This window comes from Strix aluco, chromosome 4 (genome assembly GCF_031877795.1).
Source record: "Strix aluco isolate bStrAlu1 chromosome 4, bStrAlu1.hap1, whole genome shotgun sequence".
Classification (NCBI taxonomy): Eukaryota; Metazoa; Chordata; class Aves; order Strigiformes; family Strigidae; genus Strix; species Strix aluco.
The window spans coordinates 3,315,126-3,343,005 of NC_133934.1; the positions used below are offsets into that span (position 1 = coordinate 3,315,126).

General features: G+C 48.8%; 1 protein-coding gene and 1 long non-coding RNA gene across 5 annotated transcripts in view; one reads left to right on the forward strand and one right to left on the reverse strand.

The window, feature by feature from the left end:
* Positions 1–27,880, reverse strand: part of PTPRA (protein tyrosine phosphatase receptor type A) — a 134,763-nt gene that overhangs the window by 8,983 nt on the left and 97,900 nt on the right. For 3 of the 4 annotated variants that reach the window (XM_074821803.1, XM_074821804.1, XM_074821806.1), the window contains 11 exons: positions 22,256–22,334; positions 21,463–21,825; positions 18,185–18,202; positions 11,254–11,338; positions 9,844–9,917; positions 6,810–6,946; positions 4,917–5,007; positions 4,382–4,458; positions 2,771–2,807; positions 1,397–1,494; positions 1,132–1,251 (listed from right to left, as the gene is read on the reverse strand). In XM_074821803.1, the coding sequence (XP_074677904.1) occupies positions 1,132–1,251; positions 1,397–1,494; positions 2,771–2,807; positions 4,382–4,458; positions 4,917–5,007; positions 6,810–6,946; positions 9,844–9,917; positions 11,254–11,338; positions 18,185–18,202; positions 21,463–21,825; positions 22,256–22,334 (1,179 nt within the window). Of the gene's footprint in view, positions 1–1,131; positions 1,252–1,396; positions 1,495–2,770; positions 2,808–4,381; positions 4,459–4,916; positions 5,008–6,809; positions 6,947–9,843; positions 9,918–11,253; positions 11,339–18,184; positions 18,203–21,462; positions 21,826–22,255; positions 22,335–26,609; positions 26,656–27,880 lie in introns of those variants that run through there. The other variant, XM_074821807.1, reaches the window with a different exon arrangement.
* On the forward strand, positions 1,501–3,265 carry LOC141922532 (uncharacterized). The gene is made up of 2 exons (XR_012623006.1): positions 1,501–2,558; positions 2,814–3,265. It is a non-coding gene; the product is annotated as an uncharacterized LOC141922532 (long non-coding RNA).

The window sequence follows — 27,880 nt, forward strand, 5'->3', positions numbered from 1 at the left end:
AAGTTTTTAATCGTCAGCTCTTCCTTGCCTGCCTCTGAGAGCAGCAGGAAAACAAAGAGAGAGACTAAAGCATCCAGAGACTCCTCGGAGGACGAGAAAATGTAGTGACAGATGGGAAAGCAATCAAAACCAATGCATACGGCGCTGGATTTTGTCTTGGCCCGTGGGATAAATCTGATTATTTGCAGGCATTAAGTATCTGTGGGTGAGAGCAGGAACCAATACTGGTCACAGCAAGTGCTGGAGTATTACAGGACTGAATTTCAGCCTTGGCATCCACCAGATTCCCTGCTCTCAGTACAGCCACACTGGTACCTGCTGGGAACAGGCTCCCAGGTGTTTAAGGTGAGTAAATTCACAGAATCCCAGAATCATCATCAAGGTTGGAAAAGACCTTGAAGCTCCTCCAGTCCAACCATTAACCTCACCCTGACCGTTCCCAACTCCACCAGATCCCTCAGCGCTGGGTCAACCCGACTCTTCAACCCCTCCAGGGATGGGGACTCCCCCCCTGCCCTGGGCAGCCCATTCCAACGCCCAACAACCCCTTCTGCAAAGAAATCCTTCCTAAGAGCCAGTCTGACCCTGCCCTGGCACAGCTTGAGGCCATTCCCTCTTGGCCTGCCGCTGGTTCCTTGGCTCAAGAGACTCATCCCCCCTCTCTGCACCCTCCTTTCAGGGAGTTGGAGAGGGCCATGAGGTCTCCCCTCAGCCTCCTCTTCTCCAGACTAAACCCCCCCAGTTCCCTCAGCCGCTCCCCATCACACCTGTGCTCCAGACCCTGCACCAGCTCCGTTGCCCTTCTCTGGACACGCTCGAGTCATTCAATGGCCTTTTTGGAGTGAGGGGCCCAAAACTGAACCCACTCATCGAGGGGCGGCCTCACCAGTGCCGAGTACAGGGGTAAGATCCCTTCCCTTAACATTAATTATTAATTCTTAATAGGTCTGGTTAAAAATGGGTGCTGGGGTCATTTCATCCCAACTCTCCTCTCACAACAGCTCAGAGGAGCTGAGGAACTTGCCAGCACCTGTTGGATGCCCAGCATGGAGAGGGGAGGGCTGGGCTGGGACGGGGTGGGATGGGATGGGGTGGGATGGGATGGGAGATGAGGGACGCGAGTCTCGGCACCTGCTGGATGCAGAACTTCCGCACGGTGTAATCCACCAGGACGGTCACATCCTCCACGGACACTCGGATGTTCCCGTACGTCCAGCAGCCCTGATCCGGCCAGTACTGAGCACACTTACACTGTGGGGAGAGAAAACAGGCGCAGGTGAGCTCTGGTCCCTCACAAGCCTGGGACTGGCTCCAAGTCAGGCCCATGAGCATGAGATGTGCTGGATTTGGACGAAATTGCGTTAGATACCAGCCCATGAAGCCTTCTAACACCTACCTCTTTCCTCTCTTTCAGGTTGGTCACCATGACAATTGTTGCTGTGTTTTGCTCCCAAATCATCCTCCAAAAATCGTTCACGGTTTCTTCCTTTGGTCCTAAGGGGAAGGTAAAAAGAAATGTGATCTTTGGGATCAACCCCTCAAGCTCTGAGACCAAAACCCAGCATCTGAAATCACACACCGTGGATGATGCAACATATATTTTGCCAATAGATGTCAGCACAGGAGGTGTTTTGGAGTCTGAGAATGTTGGCTAACCCAAGGAACAATCCTATCACACAAGAGCTGGGCTTTCTGGATATGTTTTATGATGAGGAATTCCATTTTTAGCCCAAGAAGGGGGAACAAGACAAATGGAGCATGGAAACGACTTGCCCAAGGTCACCCAGGTACATTGTGGCCGTCGCAAGTCACTCGCAGAAGTCCTGTCCCCGAGCCTGGTGTTTTAACCATGGGATCCCATTTCAATATAGCACAAGAATAGTTACCTGCTGCCTGCCAGACAAGGAGCTGACTCAACTTAGACCTCCCTTGCCAAGCCTGAGGGCGAGCCAAGAGAATAGCAGAGCCAAAGCTTTACCCCAGCCTGATACCGCTGCTGGACCTGATCCAGCCTTCCTTCTCCAGCAAGAGCCAGGCAAACAGGCAGGTGATGTCCTAACCCACTTGCAAGTCATGAGAGAAAATGCAAACCACGTCCCGTGGTCAGATAACCCCCTTTTGCTGACATGAACCTCCATGCAAGTAGGCATCTTAGTTTTAGGGATATGTTTGGACTGGTACAAGGAAAACAAGAGAGCCAGAGGGCTACGGATGGTACATGCAAGCTGGTGATGTTCTGGTGGGGGACAGCTGAGCTTGGGAAGACTCGTGATACTTGTTCTCAGTAGCTGATAGTCTAACTCCCCTCCGAAGACTACAGAGAAATTTCTCTCCAAGGGCACAGGCCCATGTTCTTGTCTGCCGAGGTTTAAAAAGGAGCAGAAATGAAGCCAGATCAGCGTGGTGCTCTCCGTAATAACCGATTTGGAGAATTTAATTAAGCAGCTCACTGGCAATGTTTCCAGAGATCATGACCACCTGCAGCTGAGGGCCAGGGTTGAAGGACAAGACTCAAGGAAGAAAGGCTTTGACACCCTCCAGCAATCAGTACTGCACAGGTAGGGCTTCTCTTCCTCCCCCAACGCATCCAGCACTGGTCTTTGACCAATAAAACCATTTTGGGAACAAACTGTGGACCAGCAGCGCCTCCTTTTGACCAGGGGAGCTCTGCAAGGTGCTGTGCTGTGGTTAGCCTGGCACAGCTTGTACAGCAGAAGGACCCCAGTCCAACTGCCACCAGATAGAGCTACAGGAATAACTGAGCCTTTACCTTGTGCAGCAATGAACTTGTTTTTCTCTTGGTACCCCTACAGAGAAAAGGAGAAAAAGGAAGACAAATGAAAGATGAGTATTTGTCTAACACGGGAATCATGAAATGCACCTACATCATTAATAGAGCCAACACCTGCTCTGTTGCTCACTTCCCCCTCTGCAGAGAAGGGGCTGCAGCCTCCAAGGGGAAAAACAGCACCGACAGCAGAGCAGAAATAATGGAAAATCCCTGTGCAAAGGGTCCCTCCCCCAGAGCAACACCCCCCACGCTTGTGTGATGTGGGAACGAGCCCACTTGTTGGCACAGAGCACTAATGAAGTGGTACCCGACAGCCCTTCTGCTGCGATCAGACCCTGCATCCAGAGCATCACGCGACCATCTGGATTAATCTTCGGGAGATCGGCCTGTTGAACTCATGGGGATTGATTTTGAGTATTTCCTAGTGGATATTTATTTACTGGTGAAGAAAGTAAAAGGATCTTTTGAGTCTTGCTTTTCTTCACGTGCCTCCATCTCTCTCAAAGGCTACGTCTTCATATTACCCTTCCAATTCATTTGAGATATATGGTGATAATCATATAGGACAGATGATCAGAGGGCTGGAACACCTCTCCTGTGAGGACAGGCTGAGAGAATTGGGCTTGTTCAGCCTGGAAAAGGCTCTGGGGAGACCTCATAGTGGCCTTCCAGTACCTGAAGGGCGCCTACAAGAAGGCTGGGGAGGGACTTTTTACAAGGAACTGTAATGATAGGACGAGGGGTAAATGGGTGGAAGCTGAGGGAGGGGAGGTTTAGACTAAATATAAGGAAGAAGTTTTTTACTGTGAGGATGGTGAGGCACTGGAATAGGTTGCCCAAGGAGGTTGTGGATGCGCCATCCCTGGAAGTGTTAAGAGCCAGGTTGGATGGAGCCTTGAGCAATCTGATCTAGTGGGAGGTGTCCCTGCCATAGCAGGGGGGTTGGAACTAGACGATCTTTGAGGTCCCTTCCAACCCAAACCATTCTATGATTCTATGATTGTATGACCCATCTCCTCCTAGAGGCAGAGCAGGGCAACGTTGCTTCTATTTCAGCTGGCTTGCTTGATTTCCTTTTCATCCCCTTCCCACGTCCAGCCCTGCAAGCTGGGAAGTACCGATGATTAATCAGCCCCACCATTCATCAGCCGTTAATCAGAAATCCCCAGTTCCTGCAGGAATGGTTCCCAAAGCCCTTCCAAAGCAGCTGGCTTGGCTTTGCAGCACCCTAAGGAGTGTAAATGGTGAAAAGAGGTGGGAAGAGATGTGACTATGGCAAAACAGCTGAGCAAGGGCAGAGATACAGTCAGAATTTATGAGTCCCAGCTCTCAGCCTGTTATTCCAACCACTTTTGTCTGGGGTAGCACAGTGAGCTCCACCACAGCCACATAAAGGTTATGAGATCAAAAACCAGTGTAATTTATTGCTCTGGAGGAGCTGGAGAGATGTTAACGTAGGAGGTAGTCTCTTAACCATCCTCTCCCAGGCACAAATCACACCCCATAAAAGCCCCACGCTCCTGGTGGGACCAGGCCCCACCGTTTGGGGCGCAGCCGGTGGGGATTTCCCCTTCAAATCACAAAACTCACATTAATGAAGGAGGCGTTGATGTAGTCAGAGTCAGGAACCCCCTCGACAGGGGTCAGGTGAACCCGGGAATGATCATCTGGAGGAAAATTAAGACTCCGCATTAAAAACAAACCCCTCCACGTAGCTGCTATCTGGCGTAGCGAGAAAGGCGGGTGTTGGAGTGAAGCCCAGGCTTGCTGGCTCCCCCGCACACACAAACACCTTTATTCCCCCATATTCTTCTTGCTTAATCCCTGAGAGGTGCTAGATTTTGCCCAAGGAAGTTTTTCTTCTGCAGAGCGCACACATTTGAGGAAGCCCCACTTGCCACCCAACAACAACTGGCCATTTTGGCATTTCCCACCCGTTTTATCTTCCGTGGCCTCCTGGCCGCTGATGGCTCCAGGGAGCTCCTCCTTGCAGGATCTAAAGCTAAAGCAGATGCAGCCACCCATATGGGGTGCAAAATGACCTCAACCATGTCCTCTCCCATCCCAAAATGAGGAACAGGGATCCCCTGCAGCAGCACCCCGCCCAACCAGCTCCGATACCTACAGGGCAAAATGTTCACGTATCTGTTCTTCTCCTTGTTCTCCTCCTTGGAAGCAGCTTCACACGTGGCCTGTATGGGACACGCTGGGAGAGCCTGAAATGGCAGAAAAGGGGGTTTTCCATGATGTTCTTACAGCACAGCAGTAACCACAATACAACGGGTGTGTCGGCACAGGCCCCATCTGAGCATCCTGCCCCTCCGGACATGCCCCCACCACTCACACCCCTCACCTCCACCCCAGCACAAGCTCCTTAGCCTCACCGAGCTCAAGGTGATCATTTAAATGGCCTGGGCTGGACCAGAGAAAGTAAATCCCTTCCAAAAAGTGCTATCAGGAATCTCAGGACCCCTGAACACGAGGTGGCAGCAAAGCCTCCGACACCAAACCCACCAGCCCAGCAATCCAGGAGCTCATTTCTGCTCCCCCAGGCTCCTGCTGAGATTTCCTCCGTTAATGATGACCCGATTAAAGCCTCCATCACTCAAGCACACCCAGCGATGGGAAGGAGCACCCATGCAGGGGGCTATTCTCCATCCAGCAGCGCCGGAAACCTTTGTGTTGGGGGGTGCTGGGGTACCAGGCAATGCTGTCCTGGTCACAACGGCCGGGTTTCACGTTCGAGCAGAGGAGGTGCTTCCCCAGCACCGTTATTCCATATCCTCTTTGAGTAGCGAAGAGGATGAGAACCTACTGGAGGGATTCACCATCCCTCCCTCCAGCTGACAGGCCAGACGTGCTTCACAACGGAAGTCTTCAAGGCAGTTGAGTATTTATAACCTGAAAAATCCCCCTCCCGGGCATTCATTGCACCTATTTAGTTTCATTGAAGCGCAGCCAGGAAGGGTATCAAGTTGTGCAACAGCTGGAGAAAGCTGAGTGGCTTTTTTTTAATCTTATCATCCTCATATTGCCCTGTCGTGCCTTGGACCTAAGGCTTTATGTATTTGCAGATGACACCTTTGCAGTGCAGACAACCAGATCAACAGTGGATTTTCTTTCATTAATTAGGCTGATGGAGAATCCAGGTAGTTCAGCAGTTCCTACATTACATGCTGTGATACTCCAGCTTGTTATTTAACTTTGTCTCCTACCTCAGTATCGCTCTGCCCATTTTTATAATGTCAAGGTGAAACAGGTTTATTATCACAAGAAGTTGCAGAGCTCAGCAACATCAAGAAGAGGTTGTAGCCATCTCAGAAGAGATGCTCTAGCATTGTGAGATAAGCACAATACCTGAATTATTACTCACTGCTGAAGGCCAACTGTTGTCCTATAAATTGTCATCATTCTGTTTCAGGGTTAACAGCTTATCGAAATAGACAGGGTCATTTCTGTTTCTCTGTCAGAGCTTTTGTTTTGGCTGTTTGTGGATTTAAGCCATGAGGATTGGGAGGAGGGAGGCAGAGCTTGGGAGGAAACCAGCAGGCAGGGAAGCTCTGGAAGACCCCAAGACATCCAGGACACCTCCCAAACCCAGCAAAACGTAACCCTGTAGTGTTGCTTGCTAGAAAATCTCTGCTCCTTGCAGTGAATGTGAGGGGTAGAGGCTTCCCCACCCTCACAGCAGATTCAGGGACAGAATGGGTCCTCCCACCTTGCAGCCCTTTGAGAAACCCCTGAGGACCGGGCAGACCATCACTCCCTCCGTGAAGCTCCCTGAGAAGCTCTTCTGAAGCCCAGCATCCAGCACTGTTACATTATCGACTCAATTACCCTCTGGGCTGATGTGCTGTCCCTGAGCTAGGTACCACCGCACGCTGCAGCTCCTCTCTGCTGTACCAGCCATTTTGTCCCTGCTCTATGAAGTGAGACCACATTTTTCCCTGCTGTGTGTTGTAAGCCCGACGCCGAGAGCAGCCTGCAGGATTTAAGGGCAAGAAGCAAAGGCACTCACGTTGAACTCCTCCCGAAAGAGCTTGTTGTCATCTGCCATCCGACGGTTGATCTCCTCTTCCAGCTTGTCAACGGGCAGAGGCGGGTATTTACGGTTGGTGCTGGGGGAGCGGGCAAGCAGCGGCATGCTCTGAGGCTCTGCAATGACACCCGGGCATCAGAGGTGCCCACCCAGCCCCTCCCCGTGCCCAGCGCTCGTCCATGCCCAGGTGGGCAGAGGGACCCCAGGCCGTCTGCTTTTAGGGCCCTCCTCACTATCCCTGTATTTTCATAGAATCACCATTTTCATAGAAAGGACCTTAAAGATCATCTAGTCCAACCCCCCTGCCACGGGCAGGGACACCTTCCACTAGCCCAGGTTGCCCAAAGCCCTGTCCAACATGGCCTTGAACCTTTCCAGGCCTTTTGCTCTTCCTATGGATGGTGCACAAAAATTTGGGGATGTTGTGATAACACGAAACTCTTTCAGCACCCTGTGGTTGAGCGTTACACTGTCATAGAGGCAGGACAGGACAATGAGGACCAAGACTAAAAACCCTCTGCGATGCTCTAGACTTGGGCAGGAGTGGCTGGAAAGCTGCCTGGCAGAAAAGAACCTGGGAGTGTTGGTCAACAGCTGGCTGAACATGAGCCAGCAGTGTGCCCAGGTGGCCAAGAAGGCCAATGGTATCCTGGCTTGTATCAGCACTAGCGTGGCCAGCAGGGACAGGGAAGGGATCTTACCCCTGGACTCGGCACTGGTGAGGCCGCCCCTCGATGAGTGGGTTCAGTTTTGGGCCCCTCACTCCAAAAAGGCCATTGAATGACTCGAGCGTGTCCAGAGAAGGGCAACGGAGCTGGTGCAGGGTCTGGAGCACAGGTCTGATGGGGAGCGGCTGAGGGAACTGGGGGGGTTTAGTCTGGAGAAGAGGAGGCTGAGGGGAGACCTTATGGCCCTCTACAACTCCCTGAAAGGAGGGTGCAGAGAGGTAGGGGTTGGTCTCTTCTCACGAGTAATAAGCAATCAGACAAGAGGAAACGTCGTCAAGTTGCACCAGGGGAGGTTTAGATTGGATATTAGAAAAAATTTCTTCACCAAAAGGGTTGTCAAGCACTGGAACAGGCTGCCCAGGGAAGTGGTGGAGTCACCATCCCTGGAGGTATTTAAAAGACGTGTAGATGTGGTGCTCAGGGACATGGTTTAGTGGTGGCCTTGGCAGCGTTGGGTTAACGGTGGGACTCGATGATCTTAAAGGTCCTTTCCAACCTAAATGATTCTGTGATTCTGTGATAATGTGAAACTCAACACTCTGGGATTGAGCATCACACTATTGTAGAGGCAGGATAGGGCAATGAGGACCAAGTCATCAATACTGGGGGATGAAGACCACCTCGCTTTGAATTCAGACTTCGCCCTTGCTCATATGGAAAGTCTGGCACCATCACCATGACGTAACTCCCAGGTGGACACAGCAAAGGTAGCTGTTGCTTGTGGTTCCTTAGTGAAGCCAAGAAAGGCCACATGAGGGTTATACCAACACAACTGACGGTTTATGAAGTTCACACCTTCATTTACAGCAATGTAAAACTGGTAGGGAAGGTTTTAGCTGCCAACGTAAAAAAAAAAAAGGTGCTGATTTTCAGTCTGCGCTTGCTCCGAAGGTGTTTGGTTTATGTGGAAGGAGCTCAGAAAAAAGGATCTGAACTGAGTTTAAGAGGTGATGGTTCCTCTTCCACGCTTACTTTGGTGCCTCCATATGGATGGAGATGCCCAACTTCAGATCCTCAATGGGCAGCTCTGGCTCAAAGCCAGCGAACAAGACAAGCTCAGGGACAAAAGAGTTCAGACATTACAGCAGGTTTGCACAAGACTTTAAAATTGCATTTATGCATTTTTAAGAAGTCCAAAAAGGTTTTCATAAAGAAAAACCAATGTATTCCCTGCTTTCTCTCAGAAATGTTAGTTTGGTGTCTACAGTTAGTGTGAAGATCTGAGTTTTAACCAGCTGTCATCCTAATTTAAAAGGGTAGAAGGATATTTAATTATTTCCCAAAGATGTGTTTCTTCAAAAAAGTTTGTTATTTGAGTCAAGGAGATATTGTGAAAACTCAGGAGGAACTGTGAGTAGTTTGGTGTTGGAAGTGATCATCCATTTTAATATTAACCACTTGAGGGCAAACATTTTGTCACTGGAATGAAAGTTGGGAAATAAATTTTCATTCTGTAAGAGTTTGCCAAAATCATGGAAAACAGAGAAAGTTCATAAAAAGAAACAAATAAAAATGTAAATGAAAAAATACTTTCCTACAGAAATATGAGGTGGGAGAACAATGACCACCGAGTCCCCAAGCACTGTCACTGCACCGGGCTCAGGCTGCGACAGTGCTGCATCCCTGGGCTTTCCTGGATTTTCCTGGACTACAGAGGTCTGTGTTCTGGTGTATATATTTATATTATTCTGGTGTATTTATATTTATTCTGTTGTATATTATTTATATTATTCCCACCAGCAATAATATAAAAACATACTCAGGACCGTCTTCATACGCCCTTCCTAGACCATACTCAAGCAGAACACAATCTTCACCTTCCTTTCTACACATTTCCAGCAAATCCCCTCCCCAAACCCAAATTTGGTGAGTGTTTTCCCACTGCCATTAGAGCTGGCCAGTAAAAGATGCCCCTGGGTATTATGTTGGCTACATGTCCATCAAGCTGCACGTGTCTTATTGCTGTGTTGGAAGGGGAAAGGCACTGTATGGTCAGCAGACCAACCCAGGTAGCTCTGCACTGCCCAGAGAGCTGCCCTGGAGGGTGTAAACCAACCCTACTTTGGCCACTTCAAGGGTTTTATGACATTTTTGTCATTTTTACAATTTTTAGGAGAATTGCTAGTTATTTCACTAGCTAACTTTGGCCGATTCCAAGTGGGGGAAAAAGAAAAACCTAAAATATTCTGAAGAATGTTTGCATTGACCTGTTTTGATCTCAACAAAGCTCATTCCTTCTGCAAGATGCACTTTTGCTCCCTGTGTCGCACCGATGCGGGCCTCACCTGTATCATCTGTCCGGCCGTTGGACAATCGAAAGGAGTTGGAGTGACTCCCTGCTTGCTTGTATTTCTTGAACCTACCAAAGACAAGGGAGTGGAGAACGTCAGTAGATACCCCCCAAGAAGCCCAGGTTACCTTCTGGGGGAGCAGTGCAGCCATGAAGGGTGTTCCACACTTTCTCACGGCTTGATGAACCAGCTGGTGGGTCCAAGAGGCTACGGGACCTCTAAAATCCTGCCTACAGGTGTAACTTTTAACTGACCACATCTGGAAAGGCTGCAGGAGACCAGAATGAGGTGAAAGCCAGGAGGAGAAGCTTTAAGGCTGCTTTTTATGGAGGACACCCCAAGGAGTTCCTGCTCCACGGGCTGATTCAGCAAAGCATATAAGCCCCAGGTTGATCCGTCCTTCTGCTGCAAAGCCCTTCTCCATGTGCTTTTAACTTGAAGCAGATGCTTACGCTCCATTTGCCTGAAGTTAAGGGTTTTGCTGAATCACTGGGCAGGCGGCGGTGAACAGAAACCCTTTTTTTAAGGGCTGGAAGCCAGGTGGGGAGGACTCAAAACTCTGCTGCTGCTGAAGTCCCAAGGCAAAACTCTCAACAGGTTCACTGCCTCGAGGGCAGGCCCAGAGCCAGGAGATGAAGAGAATTTTTCCACTCCTGAGGAAATTGTTTTTTCTTTTTTTTTTTTTTTAAACTTATTTAATCACCAAAATGGTGAGTAAATGAAAAAGTTTACTGCAGGTGAATAAAATCCCTCTTCTAGATGAGCAGATATGCACTCAGGAGCTGGGAACGCTACATTTGAGCAGCCCAGATGTTTGGATTTGTTAAAAATGGACCTAAAAAAAGGCTTTGTCATGTTATAGCCCCAGCTACAGCATCACCTAACGCTCCTAACAAGACCCGGCCATATGCCACCTCAGAGCAGAAGATGCACGACGTGAAGGTTTGGTACCCAAGGCTGAGCTTGGCTCTGGATCACGTTCAGTATCAAGATGAGAATCCAGGAATAACGCCCCTGGTTATACACGCAAAGGACTTTCCGGCTCGAGCGCTGTGTTCAGCTTCCCTGGATTACTCAATCCAACACTCTTTGCCTCGCAAAGAAATCTTACCTCATTTTTAACTGCACTGGCAAGACTTTAATTTAATCTGTCCTACTAAAAATATGACATTTTCAGTAGCAGAACAGGCATTACCCCATACAAGGACCAGCTTTACAGAGAAAGGAATAAGCATAATTTACTAGATAACCCCAAACATCATTTTCATTATCCTTACAGATTTCTTTTTAAAACACCAGCTGTGTCAGCCTTTAGTTTAGGAAACAGCACAAAAGGCTTATTCCTTTTCATTCAGTAATTAATTTCTGTCAAGTAAGGGAAGTTAGCATTAAAGCATTTCTTACCTTAGCATGTACAGCACAATAATAATAAATACTATGACTAGAAGGGAAGACAGGGCCACCATCACAGCTATAATTGGAGTCTCATCTGCAATAGGGAAAGAAAGGTGTGATTATCAACACTGAAAAACATCCAGCACCATCATTTAACAGGGAAGAGCTCTACAATTTCTGCTTGCAAAATAATAAAAATAACAACAACAATAATAAAAGGTATTGAGTAAGGTTATGTTTCTCCAGTCTGACAGTGAAGACAGATACAGGACCTGAGCGAAGACCACGTATCTCAGATACTCCGAGGTTAGATTCAAACCTGTAACCACGATTCGGAGCACCTCAATCTCCTCTAAGAGATGTGACCTTGAAGATGAAAACTGTGATTGAGAAAGTTGTGAGTGGGCTATTTTAGGGGTTTCTTCTGCACAACTGAATGGGCCCATGGTGGCCCACCAGCCACCAGTAGAAGTTCCTGCTCTATCACCTGGGGACCTACCAAGTCTTCTGTCTGTGATATAAGGATCCATGCGAGAAGTTTCTGAACAGGTCCATGAGTTTGGTATAACATGATAAGGAACCTTATATTAAAACAGGTGAAAACTGCGGCCTTTGTAAGATCCCACAGATACTATGTTTGTAAAACTGCCACGATTTTGCTTCCAGCTCCTTGTCAAATGGGACAAGAGGGCAACGTTTCGTGCTGCATGTGGGCTCTGAACATTTTGAGGCTGAGGTTTGCTGGGGAGGTTCAGGGCTGCTGAGCTACTTATCATCTGTCTGGCTCATCGCAAAGAGGTCGCTCCTGCTGGGACTTCTTTCCTCCCTGGAAATACTGAGTTTAAGGAGGAGGTGATGTTAGACAACCCATTGTGCACGCTCTGCACTGCAAGGCCACCGAGTATGAACTAATTTGTTCACTCCCTCACAGAGGCTTCTCAAGGGTGGGCACCGCACAATTCCCTTGCAAACACACTTGGATTAGTCACTTCTGAAACATTCCCATCCTCCGGGACCCACAACAGATTTTTATTTTAAATAAACTGTTTGTAACTTGGCCTGGAGGTCAGTGAAACAGTGGTCGGCGCAGGCAAATTCCCCAGATGGGGTTGGAAGCCAAGCAACGCTAACCAGATAGGAAAATGGCCCTGAAGGGCATTTTTCCAGATAAATGTGGATGCTAGTGATGCCAGCTGGGGGTATTTTCATCTTCCATCAGCTCGCTCAATCTGTATGGGCCACCACACCGTGTCTACATGCCTTGGCCCCCGGAGACTGCAAGGCATGACCCTCCTTTCCACCTTCTGCGCATCCATTTCCCTGCCAGGGCAGATTCCTGATCCACGTGTCTCAACAATTTCGGCCAGCAGATCTTCTTAGGTGAGATTTATTTTGTCTCTCTCTGACCACTGAGCTACCAAGGGACACATATTTCTGCATTTGTCCCTGTGTGGTCATGAGGTCTAGAAATGTTATTTTCTGACCAAAAGATATGATTTCTGTGTAATGATTTGAAGGCAATGACCTGGTATGGTAAATTAAAACATGAAACTCTCCTGGTCTTGCACATCTTTGTTCTTTCCACCTACTGTCCTCGTGTCAGCATCAACCCCAGCCCAGCAGCAAAAAGCCAAAGAATTTACTGGAAGGCATTTCTGCCTCCTGCATGCTCCGTAGCTGCTGGAGCCTCAGTGTTACCCACCATGAGGCTTTCCAAAAGCAAGACCAGGAAGGCAAAGCAACCACAGAGCATCTTAGCCCAACCCCAGCCAGGCCTTGCCTCTCCTCTAATGTGCATCTTGTTAAGACCTCTGACCGCAACCACCATCAGCATCCTGGTTGTAGGAAAGGAAGGGGACCTGCCTTGCCAAAGCCCACAGTACTATGCCCCCACTATTCATCACTGAACCATTTCTCCTGCCTTGGCTGGAGTTAAGCTCAGCCTAACTGGTGCTGAGCTGGGCAGGGGCTGCTGCGGCAGTGCCGGTTGGCAGGAGACGTGATTTACGGGCCGGAGTTTCTGCAGGGGTGCCTCTGGCAGCAGGATGCAGGGAGCCTGGGGGGTTGGTTTTTATTTTGCAGCCGTTCTTTTGACACATCTGGCTGGATGAATTAGAGCTTTTCTACCGCAGCCGCTAACTGCCAGCCTGCTGCCCAGCCCACCCAGCAAAGCCCAGGCAGGAAACAAGCTGGAGGGTCCCCAGCCGGTCCCTCCTTCCCCAGCCAGCCCTGGCGAGTGGTGCCAACCCCCCGCAGCTCCCATCCTGCTCGAGCCTCAGCCCTGGGGGCTTCACGCTTGCAATTCTCTTGGAGAAGGGACAAAGGCTCAACCCTCTGCTTCCACCATGGTCCAGAGCCTGGAAGGCATCGGGATGCTTAAATCTTGTCCTGGCACCTCTGAGGAGCCAGCAAACCATCTTCTGGTGCTCAAGATCACGTCTCTAACTGTAGGTAGAGATGCTATACAGCAGTCTATAGGTTGTCCCCCATACATCATGCAGACCTGGGTACAGCCGCATGGCAGAGAGGGACAGGTCTGAGCAGCCCTCCTTGCTCGTTGCTGTCAAGGCCTGCCCACAAAAAGTGAGTCAAATTGAGCAGACAAGAAACTACAGGATCACGAGTAAAAAAAAATGGGGGTAAAAGAAATGGAAGCAAAGATGTAGGGTCAGTATGTCTTAAATAAAACCCCCAGGACACAAGATGTGGAGGTCCTGGAAAAGTAAATCCTGCAAAATGGTCACAGAGGAGGAGCAGGGAAGGAGCAAGAGTTTAAATCCTGAGGTCCCACGTAGGTTTAAATCACAGGCCAGCTATGTCCCCTGCCAACATCACAAAGAGCCTGCAGGAGCGGATCTGTGAGGCAACCTTTACTTGTTTTCCTGCAATATTTCCTTCCCGGTTGTGTTTGGGAGGTGGAAGAAGAAGCCACCCCAGACACAGCAGCTCAGAGAAACCAGCGAGTGTAGTCACAAAACACCTTAAATTACTCCCTTGGGGCTGTGTCACACACATACACATGCTTTGCTTGGGACAAGGCCAGATTGTTGTCATATTCTGCTCGGCACTGTGGTCCTCCGGCCCCATCTCCTGCAAGGTGCTACCACGGCAGTGAGGAGCACTGGGAGAGGTACACAACAAGCAGAGCAATGCTTCAGAGCCAGAGGATCCTCCTGAGCTCCAGGTCTCTCTGCTGCTTTCTGTCCATCCTGGTAGGATATGGATGCATTATTTCAACCCATCCATAGGGAAATGGGAGGGGGTTTGTTGCCTGCTTTCTTCAAACCATGCCTGGATGCTTTTCTGGGAGGTAGACATGACCCTTTCTGTGCCCATGTGAACCTTACAGTTCAACAAGGCCAAGGGCAAGGTCCTGCCCATGGGTCAGGGCAATCCCAAGCACAAATCCAGGCTGGGAAATGAGTGGATTGAGAACAGCCCTGAGGAGAAGGACTTGAGGGTGTTGGTAGATGGAAAACTGACTGTGAGCCAGAAACATGCGCTCACAGCCCAGAAAGCCACCCGTGTGCTGGGCTGCACCCAGAGCAGTGTGGGCAGCAGGGCGAGGGGGGGGATTCTCCCACTCTGCTCTGTTCTCATCAGACCCCCCTGCAGTGCTGGGTTCAGCTCTGGGGGCACCAACATCAGAAGGACACGGACCTGCTCGAGCGGGGCCAGAGGAGGCCACAAAGATGCTCGGGGGGCTGGAGCACCTCCCTGTGAGGACAGGCTGAGAGAGTTGGGGGGGTTCAGCTGGAGAAGAGAAGGCTCTGGGGAGACTTTAGAGCGGCCTCCCAGGACTTAAAGGGGGCTTATAAAAAAGATGGACAGACAGAACAAGGGGTAATGGTTTTAAGCAGAAAGAGGGTAGGTTGAGGTTGGACATAAATGTTTTATGATGAGGGTGGTGAAACAGTGGACCAGGTTGCCCAGAGAGATGGAAGATGCCCCCTCCCCAGAAACATTCAAGGCCAGGTTGGACAGGGCTTTGAGCAACCTGGGCTAGTGAAAGGTGTCCCTGCCCATGGCAGGGGGGTGGACTAGATGACATTTAAAGGTTCCTTCCAACCCAAACCAGTCTGTGATTCTATGGTGCAACCACTGGGCAATCCCTTCAGGAGGCATTAAGTGTCTCTCCAGCCAAGGGCCACTCTATCCATCATACCAACTCCAGGCACGAAGCAGGAGCAGGCAGGGCACTTCTCATCCCCACTGCCCCACTGGGAAGGGATCTGTCTTGCTGATACATCCCCACAGCTGTCTCAGAAACGGCGCTTGAGCCCAGAGCGTGGCATAACCCCTTGAACACGTAAAGTCATAAATATTTGTGCAGCTTTACTCTCTTGCCCCTGGGCAAAGCAGGCAAGACTTTTCAGTGAGCCTGCCAAGGATGCCCGGCTCAGCCTCTCCCTTCCAGGCTTGCGAAGGATTAAACCATCTCTTGTAGCAGAAAAAGAGTTTACGGATGCCCTAAAGGGCCATGGTCACCAAAATGGGATGGGGAAGGACTTGCAGCATCTGCAAGGGTTGGGTGCTGCCAGGAAAAGCAAAACACTAATTTCCATCGGTCCGACTTCACAAAAAATCCCCTTCTGACCCCAAATCAGGAGACCAGGGTGAGCAGAGCCACCTGCAAACGTCCTTCCACACCGCCCTGCTCATCACCAAAGCTCCAGCACAGGCAGTTCCGTCACTCAACAGCCCCAAAGCTTGCAGAGATCCCTTCTGCTGATGCTGTTATGGGAGGGGGACAGAAATAAAAGGGCTACTTGCTTCCTGCATGAGTCATATAATAGTTGTCGAAGTGTACTCGGTGTCTGAGATACACCACTGGGAATGGCTTCATGCGATAGTACAAGTGCAAGCAATAAGAGGCAGAAGATTTTCACTAATTTGGATAAAAATCACTTCTCTGCTCCTCATCTTCAAAATAACCCTCAAGCACCAATTTGTTAGAAAGCTTTTCATTTTGGAATATTGTGAAGATTATTACTGTAACTTTCCTGATAAGAAAACAACCTATTTCCCCACTTTCCAATACTAGAGATTAAAAATCTTCCAGCGATTCCCAGGGGAACACACACCTGAAATGAGACAAGACGCGTGTTCCCATGGCTCACCTCCCCATAAACCATCACTCAAAATCCTCTTGAGATTTAAAGAAAAACTCCAGCACAAGCTCAAAGGCCTTCAGCTTCGAGCAGAGCTTATCCTGTGCTGATTAGTCCTGCAGAAGTCAGCGTAGCTGGATTTAACCTGCTGTGGTTTCACAGGTCTGTCTAACCTTGAAAGGGTTTAGTGGCAAAGCCCCCTCAATCTAGAGGAGACTCACTTTTTAAATGGAAGAGCCACATAAACTGATGGGAGGCTGACTCTGCTGTAACCTGCATCAATTTTCTCCACGATGTGATATATTCTATAAGTGATGTGATATATGCTACACATGACGTGATATATCCTATAGTGGTTAGGGGGTATAGTTTGGGTAAGATGCACTTAGGTCAGAAAAACATACATGTTAGCTAATCCCACATCTAACTAATCCCACATCTACATGAAAAAACAAATCCAAACAATTCTTTCCCGTGTCCTTTACACATCCAAAAATGATTACAACATCAGAGAAGATTGTTTTCTGGAATAAATCAAAATAGAGGCATTGACTGAAACTCTACCATCTTAAAGCAGGAGAAAAATGACCTGCAGAGACAGAATCAGTCCCTTTGGAGTCACTGGGAAGACACCACATCCCCAACATGACCCAAGCCATGTTTTACCGACAGCTGTACTTAATGCTAACAGCAGCCCTTCCACTTCTTGCTGCCACGGTTTTGCTCCCAGTGCTGCTTCTTGGTGCCACAGAGTCAGGAATTGGGACCAATCCCCCTAGAATAACCCTCCAAGTCACAGGACTTGGAAAATATTAATTATTAGTATTAACATTAATAATAGAAATATTAATATATTAGGAAATAATATTTTCCCCCATTTTTCCATTTCTGTGCTCTCAGGAGCAGGGATGAACAATGGCAGAGAGATAACAAAATCAGACCCGAGTCATGCCAGATCCAAGGGAATTGTACTGAATATTTCTCCAGCAGCTTAACAATTATTTTAGAAGAATTCACTCGGACCTGCGTCCCTTTTATTTCCTCCGCCCCCTTTTATTTCCTCCTGTATATTTTCTCTGCGCAAATGTGGATTGACAGTAACTATCATAGAGCATCTGTCTTTTCCTCTGTACCATCAGCGGGACGGTGCAGGTTTGGCACACCAAGCAGCACAAAGCAGATCACTGTAGAGTTTACAAAGCTGAAACACCCATCAGAGCAATGCTGAAAACACACCGAGGAAGCGTGTTTCTAGAGGGAGAACCAGGCTGGCTGCACCTCCGCTCTACCCGCTCCTATCCAGCTAAAGCAAGGAGTAATTGCAAATATTCGGGTAGCGGTGCCAGTTCTCAGAACTAAGAGATGGAAAAATGCGCCTAAGTGCTATTATATTACAAGAAATGGATGTGTGCTACTGCTTGCCAACAGAATTAAGGAGAATAATAATTATTCACATCATTTGCAGAATTTGTCCGGATCAAACAGGGTAAGTCACAGTCAATAAAGAAGGAAATTTGCTGAATGGCTTCTTAGACTTTGGTCATCTGACTCTAGGGATGGTAATGCTGGTATTTTCAGAGCATTCAGCAGGAACTCTCTGTATCTAATAGGACATGTAAAAATTGGTATGGGATTCTTTATTTCTAAAAAGAAAAGCGCAACAGAAATTAAGATATCATTGTGTCACCAGCTCTTCTAAAGAGCTTGATAGGCTTTGTAAAAGCAATTTTGGAAGTGTGTCGTAAGGAGAGCTATCTAATAGCAGAATACTTTTGGAAATGTTTTTACTGAGGGCTTGACTAAACAGCAATGAAATATAAAATTCTTACCTCTTCTGTCAGAGTTACCTGTAGAAAAAGAAAACAAAAGTTTCTTAGCAACAAAGAAATATACATTTTAATAAGTCAGGAAGGATGAAAGACCAAGACAGTAACAAATCTAGTAACTCTCATCATCCTCTTGTAAATCTTTCCTTTAAAACACCAGCTATAAAGCTGGGATGTTAAAATGAATTTCAGCCTTCACGTAGTAACAAGGAAAAAGGATTAAAAAGCAACTTTTTATCAGCAGAGCAGGGAGATGAAGCTGAGCTATAACATCGATAAACACAACCCATCACTCTTAATCGGTAACACAGTCTGTTTAAGCCTATAACCAGCAAGTCACTGGTGTAATTCATTAGCACTTAAATATTAAGAGATAACACTTGTGTGTAATTTTAACAGAGTGGCTGAGCCAAGAGTTCGATTAAGAGCAGCTGGGCTCAGGGATGGGGATGATGAGCATCCAAGGAAAGCCTCTACCCGCTGTTTTGGATATTTCATCCAGAGGAAGCCAGGAGAAATCTGTGCCAACGAGAGCACAGCCCAGCTCTCCTGCTGCCATGCCGCTGGCACGGGCACCCCAAGCCCCTGTTTTACGCGTGAAGAGCTGCAGCACGGGGTTGAGGACAGTCCTGGTAGGTCTGGAGAAGCAGGAACTGCTTGTACAACATGTAATTCAGGCGGCGCCTTCTGCCCCTGTCCCTCTTGAGCACCACTTAATTTTTCCATGACTGATATCCAAATTTCCCATGAAGATTAAAGACAAAGGCAGCCCTAAAACTAATTTTGCTCCTTGACAAATTACTTGTAATAAAGAAAGAATCAGATTTGCTCATTTGTTCTTGGGACTGACATCAAGTGAGAAGCCAAATCTGGCCTTGCTGGTGCAATGGCCAATGTCTTATAGCATACACCAAGGGAGTTCACCAAAAACAGTACCCCAAGTCATAAAAAAAGTAGAAAAGACACAAAAATGATAAATTCAGTCCTCCACTAGCAGACAGCGATTACAAAATCCAGATCTTAGCAGTACTTAAGGCTTTTGCCTCCATCACTCCCATTTGAAGGCTACGTTTATTCTAAACTTGCACCGTGCATGTATCTAAGGTTACTCTGGACTCCTTTACCCCGGAAAAAAGCCTTGGGGATTTGTCTTTGAAAGGAAGCTGGATGAGCTCGGGGATAGCAGGACATTAGAAAGTTGGGTTGCAAACTTCCTTCAGCTGCATCCCTTCCTATGTCGGTAGCAAAACCAACTTCACTGCGGCTTCATGGGCTGCAGTTTCCAAAGATGCCCAGAGGAAGAGGGCACACACACCTCATCGATCTGAAGAGACGTTTAGATACCCAACACCCAGTATCCTTGAGAAATTTATTCTTAGGGAATGTACACTTCATATCTCCCTGCATTAACTCCAGTATTATCTTCTTGAAGTCTTTTCTACCCCACCACCAAACGACCCATCCTGTTTTCCAATTAAATCCTGCACTGCCGAGGCTTTCACTATAAGCTCTAGCAGTCACTGCTGTTTAACTGTTGCAACTCAGAGGCACGTATCAAAGCTGGGTCTCAAACCATGGCTGAAGAGTCACAAATCAGCTAAGCTTTCTGGTCACTTCAGCCTATTTTTGCCTGATTTTTGCTCTTAACTTACATTGAACAGCCAAGCTAGATATTTAGGGGCCATTTTTATGATGTGCCAAGAGGGGAATGACAGCAGGATGGAAATAGAGACAACACTTCATCATGCTCAGCTCTTGCACCCTCAGTAAGTTTGATGACGACACCAAGCTGTGTGGTACAGTCGACACCCTGGAGGGAAGGGATGTGCCATCCAGAGGGACCTGGACAGGCTGGAGAGGTGGGATGTGCAAACCTCATGGAGTTCAACAAGGCCAAGGGCAAGGTCCTGCACATGGGTCAGGGCAATCCCAAGCACAAATCCAGCCTGGGCGAGGAGTGGATGGAGAGCAGCCCCGAGGAGAAGGACTTGGGGGTGTTGGTGGATGGAAAACTGACTGTGAGCCAGAAACATGCGCTCACAGCCCAGAAAGCCACCCGTGTGCTGGGCTGCACCCAGAGCAATGTGGGCAGCAGGGCGAGGGGGGGGTTCTCCCCCTCTGCTCTGCTCTCATCAGACCCCACTGCAGTGCTGGGTCCAGCTCTGGGGGCACCAACATCAGAAGGACATGGACCTGCTCGAGGGGGGCCACAGGAGTCCACGGAGATGCTCGGGGGGCTGGAGCACCTCCCCTGTGAGGACAGGCTGAGAGAGTTGGGGGGGCTCAGCTGGAGAAGAGAAGGCTCTGGGGAGACCTTAGAGCGGCCTCCCAGGACTGAAAGGGGCTACAGGAAAGGGGGGAGGGACTCTTGATCAGGGGTGCAGCAATAGGACGGAGGGTAACGGTTTTAAACTGAGAGAGGGGAGATTTAGATGAGATCTAAGGCAGAAATTCTTCCCTGTGAGGGTGGTGAGGCCCTGACACAGGTTGCCCAGAGAAGCTGTGGCTGCCCCCTCCCTGGAAGGGTTCAAGGCCAGGTTGGACGGGGCTTTGGGCAACCTGGGCTAGTGGAAGGTGTCCCTGCCTGGGGCAGGGCGGTGGAACTGGATGGTCTTTAAGGTCCCTTCCAACCCAAATCATGCTGTGATTCTATCATTCTATGATCTACACCTTTCAAAGATTAAAATAGTCCAAGTAATGGAGGAAAAAAATGATACTGTAAGCACAGAATCACAGAGGTGGCCACCTCTAGTCTAAGCCTTACTTCCTTTGGGACAGGGACTGCCTTGTTGTGTGAGTGGTTGTACAGTGCCAGAAAGCACAGCTTGAGCCCATGGTGGCTACCAAAATAAAACTAAATGTAGCAAAACTCTGGATAACCCAAGGTCTGCAGCTGAGCAGCAACCCGGAGTGATTTATTGCTATTGCCTACACAGACACGTTATGGATCAACTTTTCAGCCAGCACCTGGGAGCTGTGCAGCACTAGCCCTATTTCACAGTCCGGAAACCACAAAAAACAATGAAATTCATCTGTGAGAAAAGCAGAACGAGATCCCAGGGTTGCTGGTGCCCCAGCATCTTGGCAAGAAGCCCAAACCTTTGGTAGGATAAATCTCTTCTGATCTGGTCAGTTCAGGGCATTATATTGTTTCGTATCACCATGGAATTTGCTCCAAAGTCTCTTCTCATTCCCTTTTGTTCAGCAAAACAGAAGAAGAGCAAAGAAACAAACCCAGAGGCAGGGTGGCCTGGAGAAGAAGAGGTGAAGGAGATGCTTACCGTTGTGGGAAGCAGAAGAGGTCTCTTGTGTTGTCACCGTTGCACTGAAATTCCTCTCCGTCGCCTCCGCTTCTGTGGTGGGGAGAGAGGTGCGTGGAGCAGATGGTGCCACGCTGGGTAGCAGGGAGGTGGCCAGAGGCATGGGAACGGTTGTCCCCAGGGTGGAGGTGTTGAGGCTGACAATGGTGGTGTTGGGGGAGATCCTGGTGGCTGTGGTTGTAGGTGGCTTTGATGCCATGGTAGAAACAGTCACTGGAGTGCTAATGTTGAGGCTGTTTGCACTTGTCGGTGTCCCATCCTCAGGACCGGCTGTAGGAGCTTTGGTGGGGCTCCTGGGGGAGGTGGGCACTGTTGTGGGTGGCTCTGTGAGAGGAGAAAGCACAAGGAAACCTCCGTGAGATACCTGTCTGCAACACTGGAGGGTTTATATGCTGGAAATTTGTGTGACTGTAACTATAAGGATAAAACATCCAAAAAAACCCTGAGTCCAGGACAGGGAATGCTTTGCACAGCACTGTAATGCAAACCTTATAAAAGCAGGTAACTTGAAAAGATAACATGATATTGAGGAGGTACAAAGATTAGAGCCCCTGTAAGAGAGGATCAATATTTGCTAGAGGTAAAACCTGCAGGTCCCATTTATGAGCACCTGCGGCCCATCACTCTCTTTCCAATACTTTATATTACAGTTAAGTGGAGGGCAGGAGAAAGTCACTGAGCGTGTGAGCACTTACTCCTTTGATCCTAAAGATAATTTGGGGATGAAAGAGAGGAGACAATGAGCGTAGTTTACCTGTCGTGACGTTGTCAGCACCTACGCTTATCAGGCCACTTCCAAGCAAAAGGAGAAAGAACCACAAATCCATGTTGACCTGGGGAAGAGAGCAAAGAACAGTTATTTAAACCCTCATGCAACGTCATCCCAAAATAATTCAAACTGGGGACACTGCTGTGCATCTTGTGTGTGTAGAGCTGGAAGGGAGGAGTGAACGTGTGGTTGGAGTCCCAGCAGGCCTGTGGATGGCAAGGATTTACAGATATGTTCATACGTTCCCAACAGGAGGGGGCATGGAGAGATCCCGGTCTGGTGGACCAGCAAAGATGACCAGAGGTGAAGCAGGGAATGGATGAACTGTGGGAGAGCATGAGAGGAATGAGCTATGAAGCTGAGCACCAAAGATAAGTACCTGGTCTTAAAGGAAATTAATAAGTTGTTCATAAAACGTTCTGCAAATGAGTGTACTTTGAGCAAACTGAAATGGAATACATGTGAAGACCACGGCACGGAGCCTTGATCCAAAATGCCCCAGAACCAGAGGCAGGGAACAATCATAGAATCACAGACTGGTTTGGGTTGGCAGGGACCTTAAAGATCATCCAGTTCCAACTCCCCTGCTGTGGGCTGGGACACCTTCCACCAGATCAGGTTGCTCAAAGCCCCAGGAAGGAGAGGTCAGCTCCTCCTGCGGGCAGTGCCCAGCAGATCCCTGCCTGAAGCCCCTGCCTGTTACTGGGTGCAGGCAGAACACCCGCACAAGGCCAGGCTCCGCTCCATTCAAACCCCACCAGATTCCCTGCATGTGCAGATGAAACAAATGCCCGTAAATAATAATTCAAGATCATCTGCAAGTGCAGGCTGCACATTCATTGTACTGTACATTTCTTTTCAGGAAATGTCCTGCAAAATTACAGGATGATGACATCAGTAAAATTGTTTCCCTCAGGCTTTCTCCCCCAGCCCTTTTAAATATAAGGTTTTTATGGTGATTTGTTTCCTCTGTAGACCTCAAAAAGCTCCTGAGAAATGGGTGTCATTATCTCCTCCCAAACAGATATAGATCCAGAGGCTGAGGCAAACGACGGCGAGATGCGAGATGTCATCGTCCTGGCCAGAGGAGAGCCTAAAGCTGCCAAGCCCCACACCAGCACATGGCCTGGGGCCTCCCAAGGACGGGCCAGCATCTTGCATCTGCTACGAGCCCAGAGAGGGCTCGGAGAGGGCTCTGCTCTGTGCCATTGACTGGCAGCTGCCGTACGACTCTCTCCTGTCCTTCAGGCTTTTGTCACACGTCCAGCTGCATCTTCAGCATCTCCTGGGAGAAGGCTGTGAGATCACGCCGCCAAGTCAACTTGACACGCCGCCAAGAAAGGGTTTTATTCCCGATATGCAGTCTAAACCTCCCCCTCTTAAATACATCTCCTGTTGTTCTCGTTGTATTTATTTAAATCTACTTCAATCTAGACCCATCCCAAACTCTGGGCAAAAGGACAACACTGAAGTCATCAACACGCTGGAAACGATATCAGAAATACAAGATCCTCCCCACCCCACCCGGGAGTATCCTCCCACCAGCACCACCCATGATTTTCCTCCCCCCGAAAGAAAACCTGGCAAAAATCAAACTTACTCAGTGACCAAAAGGTCAGACAAACCCTGAACCAGAAGGAAATCAAGCTGCAGAGATAAGACCTTTCCTTCAGCTCCCTCCGCGGCCAGTCCTGAGGCAGGCTTTCTCCAAGGGGTCCCACTGGTGTAAGCAGCCAACTTTCCAGAGGGATTCATCATTGGTTAAAATATTTGTCTGGATGAATTTGAACTGATTCAGTCCTCCTGCTGCTGGCAAGAGCGGGACTGGTCCTGCAATGCCTTCCTCAAGGCTCTGCTCCATGGTGGGATGTCTGGAAAACCCACAACCAGTAGAGTTTTGATTACATGCTCCACTCTTGGTGCTTGTTGAGGCCACTCAACAAGCAATCACACTCTGGAGCTGAGATGGTCCTAAGCCAAAGAGGTTTTCCACCCTCTCAGTGTAGGAAAGGGAGCTTGAGTCCTCCCTGTGCTTAATTTTAACCAAGAAGCACATGGAGCTGTGCTGCCAGCAAGAACGAGAGCAACTCGGTGGAGGAGACAGATCCTTCAAGCATCCCACTGTGAAAACCCACAGAAATAGGGTGTTCCTCATGATCAGACTCACGTGCAAAGGCAGAAAGACCCTAAGTCCACAGTGAATCTCCAAATGAACATAACAGCGGCACTGACACTCCTGAAACCTTGCAAGGGCTGATGAAGGTGCCACGGTCTCAGCATTGCAACTGCTTCCCTCGCCAGGAACCCATCACTACCACAAGAAGCAAACAATAACAAGGTAATGGGAAAGACCTGGCTCTTCTGCAAACACTCCTAGGTAAAAAAGCGACTGTTCACTGTGTTTTGATGAATATTTGTATACAAATGCCATTCTCCTAGGTGGATGTGGCTCCCTTTCTCTTCACCCTGTTTCTCAAAAAGAGAGTTCCTGTTCATTTGGGATTCCGCTCATTTGGGATCCCATTCATTTGGGATCATGTTCACAGAATCACAGAATCATCTCAGTTGGAAAAGCCCTTGAAGCTCCTCCAGTCCAACCATTAACCTCACCCTGACTGTTCCCAACTCCACCAGATCCCTCAGCGCTGGGTCAACCCGACTCTTCAACCCCTCCAGGGATGGGGACTCCCCCCCTGCCCTGGGCAGCCCATTCCAACGCCCAACAACCCCTTCTGCAAAGAAATCCTTCCTAAGAGCCAGTCTGACCCTGCCCTGGCGCAGCTTGAGGCCATTCCCTCTTGGCCTGCCGCTGGTTCCTTGGCTCAAGAGACTCATCCCCCCTCTCTGCACCCTCCTTTCAGGCAGTTGTAGAGGGCCGTGAGGTCTCCCCTCAGCCTACTCTTCTCCAGCCTAAGTTCATTTGGGATTCGGCTCATTTGGGATCCCATTCATTTCAGATCCTGTTCATTTGGGATTCCCACAGCTATGCCAGCACTGGCTCCACAACAGCAGTTTGCCCCAAGAGCAGAGAAACCCATCCATAATGGGGATGCTCCCACCACGTTGGCATCCTACCAGCTCCTCACACTGAGATCTTGCTCTTCACTGCTTGGCCCATAATTAACTGATCATTGGAAAACCATACAGATCTAAATCTCTTCCAAACCCTTCTTAATGGCTTCAAGGATCTTTTGAGCAGGTTGCTTCAGCTCTTGCAGCATACCTCAAATACCGGAGCAATGATAATTTGTTCATGGTGACTCAGAAAAGGGGTGGCAGAGCTGGGACTGGACCGCAGGGGGCCTGATTCCTCTCCCATCTGTGGTCCCTGAAATCCTCTTGAGAAAGTTAAGAAAGGAAAGACCCCCTCTCTAAGGCCAACAGCCAAACGTCCCGTTGGCTCTTCTCCCCCATTCTCAGCACATTTTCCCTTGGTGTCAACAGCAGGACATGGAGGGTAGCTGGAAGGAAGTAAAAGCTGTGAATCCCCTCTTCTTTCTGCCCTCTGTTGTGGAGAAGTAAACCCCATACAATAAATGAGCTTGGTTTTATTTCCACGACTGCATGGCAGGGGGGTTGGAGCTAGGTGATCTTTTAAGGTCCCTTCCAACCCAAACCCTTCTATGATTCTATGATTGCTGTATGGATGAGAGCTGCAGGCAATTCCTGGACCAGCCATGGGTATTGGCTGCACAACCCCTTCAGGATGATCATAGAATTATCAAATCATTTAGGTTGGAAAAGACCCTTAAGATCATCGAGTCCGACCATTGATGCAGGTCCCTTCTTCGCTGAGCTGGCAGCGCAGCTCCGATGCCCTGGATGACATCAGCGGGCAGGCAGCTGCCTGCCTTAAAAACCCCCTTGATATTAACATTTAATAAGTTCATTGATCTTTGAGCAGATTGCATTAGGAGGAAAGGGTTGGCAAGGGGACAGAATATCAAATTTCCCCAAGCCTTTCCCCGTTTTCCTGAAGAAAGCTGGATGCAGTGCAGATCCTGAGTTTTTACGGCTTTATTACTGTGAATGTCAAAAGAAACAGGATGCCGGGCAGCCCTGAGAGCATCCCAGCTTGCTGTGCGGATCATTTCACAAAAATCCTGGGAGCTGCTCCTGTGACCGGCAATCAGCTGCCAGCGCCGCTTTATCACCTTAAAACCGGATCCGGAGCAGAGAACAAGCGAAAGAGCCCTGCGCAAGGGGAGGGCTGTGCCAGCCCCGCTCCCAGCTCCCAGCCCCGGCTATTAAACACTCCCTATTCCCAAATGCAGTATAAATAAATGCCAGCAGTACGTCGTTACCCGCTTCTTAACATAAAAGGCCTCGAGAGTCCTACCCCAAAGCTGAAGAAACCCGAGTCTCCCTTCCCCCTCGGCTCCCTCCCTGCTGGTTTCGGAAACGGAGAGGAAATACTTGTAATGTTATCAACATAAACACAGCTCTTGGCCGGCTGCAACATCCTGCGAGCTCTGCAGAAAAACACCCTGACGTCACGGCGCCGGCTCTGCCGAGGAGAAAGGAGCCGGCTTCGGCACCGCTGCCCCGGCGGGTTGGGATGCTCAGCGTTGTGTCTTCGTTTTAAACCTTCCTTTTAGGGTTAGAAACCTGAATAATTGCTACTGGCGTTTCCAGAAATATTTTTTTTTATATATATATATATTTATATACATATATTTTTATATCGAGAGAGAGTACATATGCACTGAGCTTTCCCGTACGCTGCTCAGAAGCTTCCTATAGGAAAGGCTGGGTTTTAGGCTGCAGGACGTATGTTTTAAAATAAGCGGATCTTGTCAAGATGATTGATGCTGGAGGGGGAAAAAAAGAAGAAATAATCTCTTTATAAAATAATAAGTAGCTTAAAAATAGTCCTTGTGTGTGCCGCTGCTATAGGGGGGTTTGGCTGCAGGACCACCTCCCTGTGCTTCCAGAAAGCAAAGAATTAGTATTTAGGGCTGTAGAAACTGCCCAGATCCTACCGGGATACAGCCGTGCACCATCAAAGGCAGGATTTACCCCCACCGCTGACATATTCCTAATTCCTGGAAAATGAGGCAATCTTTTTCTATGGGCGAGGAGGAGACATGACCTGAATTCTACCCGGCTTTCCAGGACCCCAGAAACCACTGCTGCTATCAATAGGATGCTAAAATGTAGTGGCTCAACCGAGACCACCCGACCGCCTTGTGCTGGCCCCAACCACAGTGAAAAATAAAAAAAAATTGTTCAGTTTTCTTCTCTTTTTTTGGCAGGCAAGAGGGCAAAACTAGGAGCAAGGTTAGCATTTGCACCGGTTAGCTCTTTGAAGCAGCTCACAGTAGGACGAGAACAAGCATGAGCATAAAGAAAGGGGAAAAAGGTCTTTTTTTTTTTTCTTCTTTTTGGTGGCAGTAAGCCATCAGCATGGCTCAGCCACCCTGGAAAACAAACCTGCTGTTCCCTCTCCCCCTCCCTGCTCCTTTTAAATCCCGTTTGTGGTTTTGCAGCCTCTCACTGGAGCTGTGATCCGCAGCAGAGGAGAGCTGCCCACAGGCTCGTCCGATGGCAGAACGATTTCACCAGCACTGGGTTCCCCCCAAACCTGAGATGCAAAGGATGTAAAAATAA